General features: G+C 36.7%; 1 protein-coding gene and 1 long non-coding RNA gene across 2 annotated transcripts; one reads left to right on the top strand and one right to left on the bottom strand.

The window, feature by feature from the left end:
• Positions 1-2,993: 2,993 nt before the first annotated feature.
• Positions 2,994-7,219, bottom strand: LOC136224780 (uncharacterized). Its single transcript, XR_010686611.1, has 3 exons — positions 5,760-7,219; positions 4,527-5,460; positions 2,994-4,447 (listed from the first exon to the last, which is right to left on the bottom strand). It is a non-coding gene; the product is annotated as an uncharacterized lncRNA (long non-coding RNA).
• Positions 7,220-7,328: 109 nt separating this feature from the next.
• Positions 7,329-8,478, top strand: LOC136222809 (uncharacterized). Its single transcript, XM_066010521.1, has 4 exons — positions 7,329-7,586; positions 7,685-7,777; positions 7,870-7,935; positions 8,103-8,478. Exons 1-4 carry the CDS (start codon positions 7,329-7,331, stop codon positions 8,121-8,123), a joined length of 438 nt encoding a protein of 145 aa, XP_065866593.1. The 3' UTR covers positions 8,124-8,478.
• Positions 8,479-13,689: the final 5,211 nt, after the last annotated feature.

Below are 13,689 nucleotides of genomic sequence, written 5' to 3'. Positions count from 1 at the left end.
TGAGCAACCCATTGGAGAAATGGAAAATCTAACAGATCTGGATGATGCTATAGCTCATGTTATGGCTGAAACTGCTCAAACTAATGAGGGCACAGAACCAACAGATGAACCTCAAACTGAGAAGAAGAAGAAAAAGGGAACCTGCTCGAAGGATATTCGTACTGTCCCACGAAAGGTAAGGCTAATGGAAAGAAACAAGAAGAAAGCTGATCAGGACCTAGCTGAGTCAGCTCAGAAGAAAATGAGAACAGAAGACGAAACTGTCGCTGAGCCCAACATTACTCAAGGGAAGTCTTCACAAAAACAAGCCTCTGTTCCTCAAAGTGAGAAACAAGCCAAAACCCTTGCTAGTCCAAAAGAAGCTCAACTCCCACCTCATAACAACTCAGCACCTGAAGTCAACACACCCCGTAGTCCTGGTGCTACTCAAGGCACTCAGTGCGAGCCCACTCCTGCCAAATTTGCACACCTAGGTGCTACTGAATCAGGACGGCATGTCATTGCCTCAGCTAACAATCTGCTTCAAGAACAAGCTAATCCTCCACCAAACCATGACCAGTCCTCTCATCCACCTGTAACTCACCAAATTCTGCGTGAAATCCATGACTTGATCAACCACTTCTCTTCGGTTCAGACGCAGCAACCAACACAAGCTCAGATGTCCAAGATGACCGCACTCATGTTGACTATGGTCAATCACATGAATTCATTGGAGGGTCAAATTCGTCTGCTGCAAGAACAAGCCAAGTCTCCTGCCCCTACCGTCAATTTGCCTACTGCTGATGCTGGCAAAACGGGGGAGAAAAGTGGCAACTAAGGAGAAGGAACTCTAAGTTAGAAACTAGAGAGTTAGAAGTTAGGAAGAAGAATTTTTTATGCCTTGTCCTTATCCTTTGTTTTGTTTTTAAAAATTCAATATGCCTAACTTCTGTTACTTTTGGAATACTTGCATTACTATTAGTTATCCATCCTTCAAATGCTAAGTATTATATGAAATGCATGCTGCGTATAAATGTTTGAACTTGTCAAATATAAACCATTGAACAAATAAATTACTCAGCGCTCTGTCACTATACATTACTTCCGCTGAATACTGAGTAAAATAGAATATGTCCCACAAACTGACCTATACCTGAAAACTGATCTTAGACTTATTCAGTTAAACCTTAAAATGTTTAGAATAAAACTAAGTCAGTAGTTCAGCCCTTACGGGAGAGTTCACTTAATTAAAAAGGTCAACTATCATGGGGGAGCTCAAAGCTGAGTTCCTTGCTGATTAGTTTTGCCAACATCAAAATGGGGGAGTTTGTTGAAACACATTTCCACAGGATTTTGATTTGACAAAATTAATTAAGTGAAATTAAATATTCTATAACACATTAAGTTTAAATGCTTTGATTTATTGTTACTAATGTGCTTGTTCAATGTTGAGTTTATAATTGTTATAAGACATAAAGATCATAAGTCTCAAGCCCTATAAGGAAGTCAAGGCCCAAGTCAAACAAGCCCAAGATTGCTCAGCCCGCGTATCTCCAAAACGCTGCCGTTGAAGTAATGAAACGCATGCTGAGCAAAGAAGGATCGAGAAGATCCACGTAGACAACTTCGGTATGAAGCTGCTGAGCTGTCTCGACAAAACGTACAAGACAGCCGCTGACCACAAGACAGCTTCCAGACAAAGTATTTCCTCTTTGAGTAAAGATCAGAAGACACAGCAAGCTGTCTGGTTGACGTTACCCAAAATGGAGGAACATACTGTCACACTGACCGAAGAACAGAAGATGCTGGAATCTGACTGGCTAAGAGAACTGCTGGCAGACTGAGTGAAAACGACCTGTAGCCGTTTTCCTCCAACGGTTATTTCGAAATTCGAAATAACCAGAAGCTCTCACAGCTCTCTATAAATAGAGCATTCAGAATCCACATTCAACACAGAACTTTGAGCAAAAGCCGTTACGCTGACCAAACGTATACAAAAGTTCTCCATCAAAAGCAAAGCAAATTCTTACACTACAAAGTCTATTCATTTGTGTAAAAGTCTAGAGTGATTGTTTTTCAATCATCTAAGGTGTTCTAGCAATTGTTGTTTAGGACAAAATCTTTATCATTTCTAGAAGTAGAAAGGAGAAGCTGAGTACTCGGTTTTAGTACTTGGTGAATTAGAATAGAAGTGAGTAGAGGTATAGAGGAAGGTACTCTTGTTATACTCAGCTTCTGATTTTGTAAAAGGTTTGAGGCTCTACCTTTAAAGAGCTCAGTAGAGGATTTGAAATCTCGGAAGTGTTCCGGGGACAGGACGTAGGCTTAGAAGAAGCCGAACCTGGATAAATATGCTGAGTGAAGTATTTCTAAACCTTAACTCCTTATTTATATTGCTTGCTTAAAACAAACTAAAACTGATTAAGTAAAAGAGGTCAAGCTGAGTTGTGCGCTACCAACGAGCAGGTTCAGGAATAGACTCTAAGTGCTATTTCCTGACCTAAGCAACGAAGCTGTCCTAGTCACTAGTTGACTAAGTCAGTGTCTTGCTGACTGCTAAGCGCCGCTGTTATATAAACTTTTCTTAAAGAAAAGAAATCTGCCCAAATTATTTTAAAAAAGGTAAAATAGTTCCTAACCCCCCTTGGAACTATATTTGCAACCTTACAAGGGACCAACAAATACAACATGCAAAACATATACAAGAAGAAATATAGATAATATTGAACACTTGTTGGTTCAAAACATATAATTTATATCTCATACAACTTCTAAAGATAATATAAATTCATATGAAATAGTATTCCAAATTTTCAAATGAATTGACAAAGACTAATATAATCTTAAGCAGAATTTCACATTTTCAAAACAGATGATATGGAACAATCTAAAATCTATTATTTCCTCGAACTCAAAGAGTATTCGACACAATTCGTCTAAACTAAACAAAAAATTATCAAATCAATTGGAATGAATAATTCAATATAAATATTTGGTGAAACAATTTCCCCCAAAGCAATCTCTGATTAAATTTTATTCAAATACAAGTTCTCAATTCACAATAAAAGAACAGACATATGCACATCCACCTTCTTCCATTGATGATCAACAAACTGAAAAATTAACACAAGATAACAAAAAAAATGTCTTCCTGGTGACTTTAGTTTCCCTTCCCTTTACTCATTGCCTCGTCTAACTTCTCCTTGTACAGCTCAATTAAATGAGGGGCTTCTTCCTTCAAACAATTCACATACTTCTCCAAGAAATAATTCTCTGTACGCTCCAAAATGTTAGTTATTCTTGAATCCCATTTAACTAGACCTTTGGAGCACAGATACCGAATAACTGCAGCTCTTGGAATGAGCCTCTTCTTCAAGCTATATCCAAGTAGCTTAGGGCGATTCAGAATGACCGCAGAATCTAAACCCAATTTATTAACATAAAAGTCCATTTTAGCCATTATATTATCCTCTTAAAATGTCATACACTGCGGGTACTTCTTGAAGGCTGTAGTAATATCTTTATCAGACCAACCCCACCTCTTATAAGCCTCAACCTTTTTATCCCTCGTTGGTTTGCTCATTTACGAACCGCAACGACAAAAAAAAAAAAACAACGAGAATTAGGAAAAAAGAATTAAATTGAATTCCTTCACAAAATTGAAAATTGAAAATTAAATTTAAAAATGACTTCTTAAAGATATATCCATCAATATCAATGATGTGCCACATTCCAAATTCAATAATGATGTTCATAATAATCCATCACTCACTGATATGCCAAATTCAATAAAAAAAATGTTGATCACTTTCTGAAATATATCAAATTTGCTTCATCTTGCTGACCTGAACTTCCCATCTCCTCTAGTTTTGCAAAAATCAAAAAATTTACGAGATTGATTCAGCCATCATTTTCAAGGTCCCAAGGGTTATCTTCCTATGACGAACCCATTCCACAATCCTAAGAATCTTGTTATCACTGGCGGAACCAGAAGCACAAATGAGCTGGGGCTCAAATATCTAATAAAAAAATTCATAAAATCAATAAGAAAAATCATTATCAAAGATATTCGACCCTCAACTCAGCTCAAATATCAAATACCAAAAAAAGCTGAGTCTAGATGGCCCTATCATAGATGCTTGATAAGCTTAAACTACTGCTCTATATTACTTATGAAGAAATACAACATATTGTATTCATACTTTATGATATCACTCAACATCAAAGTATCACAGCACCAAGCACACGTTATCATAGCGAAAATTTGCTAGGCAATTTCACACAGCAATATAACACACATAGCAATCTTAGCTTATGCATCACATATAAAACAGTATGCTACAGAACTAACAAGTTAAATCAGCAAATATGGTGAACCGCGGAAAGAAGACTTATTTTTACCGAAGTTGCATCTCCACAGGCATTCTAGGCCAATTACTTGAGAATATAGGCAAACAAAAAGGTTCACCTGAGAAAACATGACAGTAAAGTTGTCATTGATGAACATAGGCAACAATATAATTTATAGTATAGAAAGAGTGTCATACCTTGGACCATAGCATTTGACAAACCACTCCGCGGTTCTAGCATTTGACAAACCTAGTCGTCCAATGATTGAGGAGACATGGAGAAATGCTATGTCTGCTCTTAGAGAATCAGCATATCTGCAGATATCATCTGCATCTATCATTATCATATCAGCTCCGCCAACTGCCAATGTGCTGATAAATAACCAAGTAATAGCAAAAAGTCAACCTGAAGAACGTCTTTCTCTGTTGTTAGGTAATCAACAACCCAGTCTGTAATATGATTTATTAGCTAACAAAAAACTCCAAAAATGTAATAAGATTTGGTGACCTGAAGAACGTTTTCTCCGTCATTTTTCCCATCTCCTCTACTTTTGCAAAGAAAATCAACAACTTACCTGATTGATTCAGCCATCATTGTCAAGGTCCCGAGGCTTATTATTCTCATTCGACCTTCGACTCTATCAATCATGTACATGTTGTGTTGAATTTGACAAGCGAAATGGATCCTCAGCTCAATTTCAAGGTCCATGAATACAATAGAAAACATATAAAAGTGCATAATATTCGTTCATTGTGCAAAATCTAAAACATATATAATCAATGAAACACCAACTATTCAATCACTTAGTTTCAGATCAATGATGTCAGTAACTAGAAAGTTTAGAATCTTAACAGTATCTCCCATTTCTACATCAGCTTATGGAAGGTTTGTTGAGATAGTGTAGAGTAATTTTCAACAAGAATCCTTAAATAGGAAGGTTTGTTGAGATAGTGTAGAGTAATTTTCAACCTAACATCAACATATTAAGTGGTTCCCTTTACAAAGAGTCCTAAGCACAATCTTTTGAATCAACACTTTAGAGAGAAAGAGAACTCACCAGTAGCAGCTGCAACATCTTTCTTGGTGTTTCTTGAACTAGGCTTACAGTAGTAAACTGAATCCATTGAATAACTGATACAATTAAATTATAGAAATATAAACTAAATGATATGGAAGAAGAAATCTAGTGTATGCAGCATAGCATCTTGATTTTGCAAAAGTTGTGATCCGCATTCAATTAAGCTTGAGTTGAAGCAATATGCCTATGCATAGTAACATTCATTTACAAAAATAGGTTGCGGAGCCAGAGGCTGTAAAATGCATGGGATCAACAAAACAAAAAATGTAATTAACTTCCTGTTATACACTAACATTCAACACAACATCTGCTAGCTTTATTAGATACATATGGCATAAATAATTGAAATTACATTTTAGTTGTTGTCTTCAGCGAGAGCGAATACAGGTTAACTAATGCATCTACTTGCCGTTCTTCATCTTTTCCAAATTTCCTTTTATCAGAAAGATTTAACTTCCTGTTATACAAATTAATCAAATGAGGAGCTACCTCATGACATTTCACATATTTTTCCAAGAACCGCATCTCCGGACATATGAATAGAGTAGTTAGGCTTGAATCCAATTTAAACAGACCCTTGGATGCCAGAAATTCAATAACTGCGCCTCTTGGAATGAGTCTCTTCTTCAAGCTAAATCCGAGTAATAGTGGGCAATTCACGATGACTGCAGGCTCTACACCCAGTTTGTTGACATAAAAATCCATTGCAGCCGTTATCTTATCTTAAAAGTTCAAACCAATTGATTTTCCAAGCTCCTTTTCAAGATCTGGGGGTTGTTGGTGAAGATTCTTATAAGTTCAGGGGTTGAAGCTCCTATAGAGAGAAAGAACTCAACTTTGGCGGAAATAGTCTTCTCCGGATCACAATGTAGCATTTTAGGGAACTTATTGATCATTTCAGAGATTTGGGTTTTTGAAAATCCAAACTTTTGGAAACAGGATAAGACTGAATCAGGCTGCTCAGAAGATTCAAATTGGACACTTTTTGTGAGGTAAGAGACAGTGAAAAAGGATGGATTATCAGCCAGGCTTGAAAAGTGTCTAAGTGATAACGGAGCCACCATGATAGGACGGCATTAGCTTCTCAGAGATCTTTCTTTGTTTACTTCGGATGGATTGAATTCGTTAGGAGCTTTGGATTTGGTTCCTTCGACCCTCAAAAGACCCCAGGCCCCTGTCTCCGCCCCAGCCTGGCACTATTTGGTTCCTTACCTGCAACCACATTCAGTTCTCATCTCCAAGATTATCCAAAATCGGCTCATTTGCAACCAATTCCATCAATCGCCTTAGGCACGAACTTAACACTCCGGCCAAGAATCCAAAGTTTTGGAAAGAAGATAGGACCGAATCTGGCTGCTGCTCAGGGGATTCAAATTGGACACTTTTGGAAGCTGATAACGCCGATTCAGGAGATAATCGACATGTTTTTGTGAGGTAAGAAACAGTAAAAGAGTGTGGACTATCCGCATCACTTGAAAAGTAACGAAACCACCATTGATGGGTTATGAGATGTAAAATTGTGCCCATTTCTAGGATGGAGAAGAGTTTTACAGATAAAACGAAGCATGATAACTGATGCTAAAGAGGCGAAAGAAAAATCTGAATTGCAGCAGAGAAATTCAGAAAACTATGAAGAAGCAAGCAAAACCCTAACGAGGGAAGAGAGATTCATGGAAAGACTGAAAGGTAGGGGTTCCAGTTTCCACAACTGGTAGCGCTAAAACTATGCCGTTTACTAATTGGCAAAACATTACTAATCATATTATATCAATTTATATGAGCTTAATACATATGCCAGTCCTCAGAACTTGTTTTTTTTTTTTTACCTCCTAAATTCAGGGACAACCTATCTATCTATCTATACTATATACTAAATCCATAGACAATAAGCTGATGTGTCATTTTTATAGACAATAAGCTGATGTGTCATTTTGAGGAAAATTTTAGAATTTATTTTTCTTCTAATTTTACTCTCACTCCCTCAACGCGTCCAAACAAATCCCACACTGAAGATCTTCTTAATCTTAATCTTAACTATGATTCCTCTCTCAACTGTTCGTGGCCTCTTTTATCTGATTTCGTTCTGCAACGCCCCAAACAAATCCCACACTGGAGATCATCAGGAACACCTCCTTCAGTCTCTCCGTTGTTCTACCCATCTGTATCATGCTTTTTACAGGTATTCATATTATTATTTAGAGGATTTACAGTTACCATGGCATTTACAATAGCTTGATTTTTCACAACGGGTTTTCTAATTCCCAATTGCATGTTCAGATCTCAACATTTACCAATTGGGAAATTGTGCAAATTACAAAAATTGTCTTCCTCAACTGTGGGTTCGACATGAATATTCCAACCAATATAAAGGTAACAACTTCTCATATATCTGATTGTTGAAAGGATTTGCAGGTCAATTAGAATTGCTTAATTTGATATAATCTGTTTTCTTAACTCTCTAGTCTTTAACGTCTACACGGTGGTTTGGGCAGATTACATATAGCGTCTTGAACAAGTGGTTTGGGCAGGTTACTTCATCTCAAATCTAATTTCTTCTATCTAACGTCATTTCCATTTACAAAGTCTCTGTCATTGTATGTTGCTTTGGGTATTTAAAGAACCACTGCTCATCTATGTTAGATTTTGAAAAAATTTATATGTTGCTCTATCTTAGTTAATTTTCTTTCCATTGCAGAGGGGTTGCAGAAATTGGTAATGAATCTTTAATAAGATAAACCTCCATTTTCAGTTGGTTTCTGAATTATAGAGATAATAAGTCCAAACTTTAAAGTAAATATACACTTCTTTTGACTAACATTCAATTTTCAGACTTATATTTTTTGGAATGGAGATAAGCCTTCACTTGGAAAAGTAAGAATGGGCAGCTCTTTTTTTTTCTTTTTGCCTGCATACAAAACCACTATTTGGAGAATTAATTTTTGAGGGGAACTATGAATGATTTGACATGTAAGGTTGGATAAGAACGCAGACATAAGATGAGTATTGAAACTGATTTACTTAACCATTTACGAGCTTCAGTTCATCAATGGATATCCCAAGTTTGCTCTTTAGGTTTTATTTTATTTTTGGATGGGGTTTATAAGTGTCTTCTTAATTTCACTTATTATGGTAGAGTTTCTTATTTGATGCTTTCATTCATTGTTATTACTATGTTTGTTTGATCTTTTTCTTACTATGTTAATAAATTAGATGTTATCCTAACCGTTCTCGATTTTGAATTGATTTTTTTTGTTTATTATGTTATTTGGTAGCTTTTATGTGTTGCTCATTTTAGTTGCTGCAGTGAAAAAAGTGATTAGGTAACAATACTTGTCTGGTGATGATTCCAAAAAATGAAGTTCTATTATTTAGCTAGAGTAACTACAATTTTCTTGCTGGCTATAATTTGTTTCCATGTTGACAGTTGGATGACAAAATTGCTTCTTTATAACAAATTAGGTCTTATGTTTAGATTGAAACATTAGTGTCATATTATACGGTTTTAATAACATATAATGGATGAAAATATCTTTTAGGAAAGTTTGTTCTTCAGGTAGACCAGTACTACTTACAAGTTACAGCGGATCAAGTTAATGTGCTTGCATTATCACCAGCTAAACTCTGCATCTTCGGATATAAATCGATTGCAACTCAAATCTAAGTAAAGACAGTATTTTTATAAAGAAAAGATAGATGATATTATTGAATTTCCTATTTTTCCAGGTTTCCTTATTTCCTGTTGTATCTTTATTGGTTCAGTTCCTTTTTTTTCATTTTATTCTCTAATGCTTTTGTTCTTTAGAGTTTTGCAAAGTTTTATTAATTGTTCATTACAGTGTAATGGACTAAACTATACATTCATATTTCCAGGATGCCCTATCTTTTTTTTATTGAATTTAATTATAGATACACATGTTTAGGAATTGCATATCGTGTTCATGGAAATTGATTTTTTTTTTTTTAAGAATTCATTGCCAACCAAGTAGGAAAAATAAATTTATGAATGGTTTGTACCTGATTATTTATTTCTGTGGAAGCATCATAAATAAAAATGGTGTGGAAAGCTCATAATTGTTTGCTTCTATGTTTTTCTATTATAGTTTAGAAAAACAATATGAATATATATTCAAGTTATAGATGATTTGTTATTTTTTAAATACATAAAAGCCTATTAAATTCTTTCAAATTTATTATTTTGTTTAAGAATTAGTATAAGATAATTCACTAAATAGCGATACACCTGCACAAATGATGTGTGGTTTATAAGATAATTCACTAATTAGCGATACACTTGCACAAATCGAGGATTTTGTGGGTTCAATTAGGGGATATGAATACAACCTTTTTCCATAGTCATGTTAAGAATAGAAGAGTGGCGAATAGAATTGTTAGTCTCAAGATGGAGGATGGGTTGTGTATTACTGATCAGGGGGCTATTTGTGAGGCTATGGTCAATTTTTTTTAGAGATATGTTGGGAGGGGCGGGTCGAGCTAGAACCCATTGTGATCCAAGTGTTTTTTCGGCTGGCAAGTTAGTCTCCTCTGCTGAGGGAGACAGTCTTATTGCTAGGGTAACTGAGGAAGAAGTAAAAAAGGCAATGTGGTCTATTGATGAGGGTAAGGCCCCAGGGATTGATGGTTTTAACAGTAAGTTTTTTAAGTTTTGCTGGCATATAATTGGTGCTGATTTTACTAAGGTTGTTCAGGAGTCTTTTCTTACTGGTAAATTACTTAAGCAATTGAATGTTACAGTTCTGGTTGTTATACCTAAGAATCAGGCCCCCGATGGATTAAATGACTATAGACCTATCTCTTGCTGTACTGTTATGTATAAAGTAATTACAAAGATCATCTCAGCCAGGCTTAGTCGGGTTTTACCGGGTTTGATTGCTCTGGATCAATCTGCTTTTATTGCTGGACGACATATTATTGAAAATGTTCTCCTTGCTCATGAGTTGGTGAGAAACTATCATCGTGGTTAGGCAAAATCTAGTTGTGCTATTAAAATTGATTTGAGGAAGGCGTATGATAGTGTCCAATGGGATTTTCTTGAGGAAGTTTTACTGGGGCTAAGATTTCCTTTAACATTTGTTAATTGGATCATGGTTTGTGTGCGGTCTTCTCGGTTTGTGTTGTCTATTAATGGAGGTATTCATGGTTATTTTGAGGGGAAGAATGGATTAAGACAAGGAGACCCAATGTCCCCCTTGTTGTTTGTGTTAATTATGGACTACCTATCACGGATGTTTCATTCTCGACTGTCGGATCACTTTCAGTTTCATTGGGGATGTAAGGCTTTAAAGCTTACTCATCTGTGTTTTATTGATGATTTGTTCCTATTTTGTAAGGGGCGCCTTGCTTCGATTATGGAGTTATGTGCTATTTTGACAAAATTTGGGGATTATTCAGGATTGAGAGTCAATTTTCAAAAAAGTGCTATCTTTTTTAGCGGCATGATTAATGAAGTTAAAAGTGATATTTTAAGCAGAATTCCTTTTTCTGAGGGGCAACTTCCAGTTAAGTATTTGGGGTTACCACTAATCTCTTCCAAACTTTCTAAGCAGCACTGTCTTTCCTTGGTAAATAGAATCACAGCCCGCATTGATGGCTGGAATTCTCGTTTTTTATCTTATGCTGGCCGTCTTCAACTTATTTTATCTGTCCTTCGTAGCATACAGGTTTATTGGTGTTCTGTGTTTTTGCTCCCAAAGTCAGTGATTCGTAGCATTGATAATAAATGTAGGAATTTTCTTTGGAAAGGAAAAAGTGATAATCATGTTGGGGCTTTAGTGGCGTGGGCTGATGTTTGTTCTCCGAAAAGATGTGGGGGCCTGGGAATTAGAGATTTGAATGTTTGGAATTATTCTGCAGTTGGGAAGCTCATTTGGGAGTTGTTGTCTCAAAAAAGTTCTCTTTGGGCTGTGTGGATTCATGCTAATAAATTGAAGAAACTTAGTTTCTAGGGAATTGTTAGGCCATTTGATGCAAGTTGGAGTTGGACAGGTATGCACAAAATTAAACATATCTTTAAGCCTTTCTTTTCTTATAAATTGGGGGATGGGAAGAGTTTTAATTTTTGGGATGATCCTTGGATTAATAATAAGAGTTTAAGGGAGCTTTTTCCTAGATTGGATATTTCTGATACAGATGTTGCTAGAGATATAAAGGTTGCTGATCTTGTTGGGAGGCAAGGGTGGCGTCTACCAGACCCAAGTGATGAACTCACTGAGCAAGCTTGGCATGTGGTGAAACAAATACAAATTTATCCTAATGAGAGGGATAGGATTGTCTGGAAGGGTAATAACAAGGGCCATTTTACTGTGGCTAATGCGTATAAGGCTTTAATGCCTACTCAAGGTATTGTGGGTTGGTGGAAGGTTGTTTGGGGACATCAATATATCCCAAGACACAGTTTCATCTTATGGCTCGCGCTAAAAAATCGGTTGAACATTAAAACTCGGATTGCTGTCTGGGCAAACTTGACAAATCAATTGTGTTGTTTATGCGGTTAGGAGGAGGAGACAGTGCCCCATCTATTTTTTTATTGTTCCGTTAGTGGGGGTGTTTGGATTGAGATTAGTGGTAAGTGTGATGTACCAAATAATCTACCATGGAGAAGGCTTATAAGTTGGTTGTCAAGGAATGCTGCAGGAAAATCTCTTAAATCGTCTATTAGAAGAGTCGCTTTTGCAGCAACTCTGTATTGGGTGTGGTTGACTAGGAATAGAAATGCTTTTGATAATGGTCTTTTTTGTAAGGATCAAATTGTTAGGCAAGTGTCTTTAAATGTAAAAATGAGATTATGTAAATCTCAATCTTCCAGCTTGTTGTGGAACAGGTGGACCTAGATGTATGAGTTGTCCTTTGGTCATTGTAAAAGTTTTTTTGCGCTTAATAAGATTTTTTGATATTTCCATCAAAAAAAAGAATATAATTAAATTTTTATGTTGTTATTAATATTTTAATAAATAATAAAATTATATTTTATGAGTTTGCACACTAAACCGTTGGAATTTTTTTTTTTTGGACATCAAAAGTAAGCCTCTTTATTGAATATCAGAAATTAAAGCATTACAGATAAACTCAGGGGGATTATGTTTCCATATCCCAGTATCAGACTCGGAATCCGAAGCTCTGACTAACAAGTGAGCTACCTTATTCGCTGACCTCCTCACAAAAGAAATCGATAAAACATTTAGCTCGTTAATTAGAGCTTTACAATCGTCAATGATAATGTCAAAAAGGGAAATAATCTCGTTGGTTCCAGAGATAGCCATTACCAGGAGCTGTGAATCTGTTTCCAGATGAACATTTTGCATCACTTCCTTCTTCAACCAGCTGAGCGCTTCCTGTCAGCTCATTCCCTTCGCAATCAGCGGGTCATGGCAGATACCGAGCTGTCCATTACTTGCTGCAATGAATTCGCCCCCTTCATTTCTTAATACGAAGCCATATCATGCTTTCCCTGATGCTGAGAATAACGCTGCATCCACATTCAGCTTTACACTACCTTGTGCCGGACATATCCAGACCTGTCTTGCATCCATCGTAGAGCCGGTTTTTGCTGCAGTTTGTGCGATCTGCCATTTCGACAAGAAGGCTGCTGCGCTACTGAAGGTAATAGCCGGCGGCTTTCTTTTTCCTTCCCAAACAATAGAATTCCTATCATTCCATATCGCCCAGCACACCATCGCAGCGAGCTCAAGTGTGTTTTTATCAAAGCTTTTCTTGATGAAACACCAGAACTCGTTTATATTAGTTGTGTTACTGCACAGGACACCATGATCTAAAAAATTCCATACCTGTCGAGCTTCTGGGCATACCACCAGAGCATAAAAAATAGTTTCTTCGTCAGCATTACACCGTGGGCAGATCAGATCAGTTTCTATATGTTTTTTAGACAACTCCACCCGAGTTGGTAACCAACGAGCTGTTGCTCTCCATAGTAGGTGTCTAACTTTAGGGGGGACATGGGAATTCCAGATATAATTCCAAACATCATTCATATCAACCACTGGAATGCCAACTTCACTGTACTGTAAGAAACGATACCCACTTCTGACCGAGTAGCTTCCGCTCCTTTCAAGCTTCCATGTTGTAGACACCGAGTCGGAGGACCTGTGACGAAAACCTGAAAACAAGACGGTCGAAGCGATTGATTCCGGAAGTTTTGAAAAATATATAAAGAATAAAAAGCGGAGGAAAATTAACGGCACGACGTGGGCACGCAACGGCATCCCGCACGCGGACGACGATGGTCGAACGCCCGCTTGACGGCTCGA

Source organism: Euphorbia lathyris, chromosome 3, assembly GCF_963576675.1.
Source record: "Euphorbia lathyris chromosome 3, ddEupLath1.1, whole genome shotgun sequence".
Taxonomy (NCBI): domain Eukaryota; kingdom Viridiplantae; phylum Streptophyta; class Magnoliopsida; order Malpighiales; family Euphorbiaceae; genus Euphorbia; species Euphorbia lathyris.
This window is presented reverse-complemented; position numbering and strand designations above follow the sequence as displayed.

Coding starts and splice junctions, on each gene's coding strand:
- LOC136222809 (XM_066010521.1), top strand. CDS start 7,329: ATGTGTCATTTTGAGGAAAATTTTAGAATTTATTTTTCTTCTAATTTT. Junction 7,778..7,869: donor ATATTCCAACCAATATAAAG/GTAACAACTTCT, acceptor TTAACTCTCTAG/TCTTTAACGTCTACACGGTG. Junction 7,936..8,102: donor TGAACAAGTGGTTTGGGCAG/GTTACTTCATCT, acceptor TTTCCATTGCAG/AGGGGTTGCAGAAATTGGTA.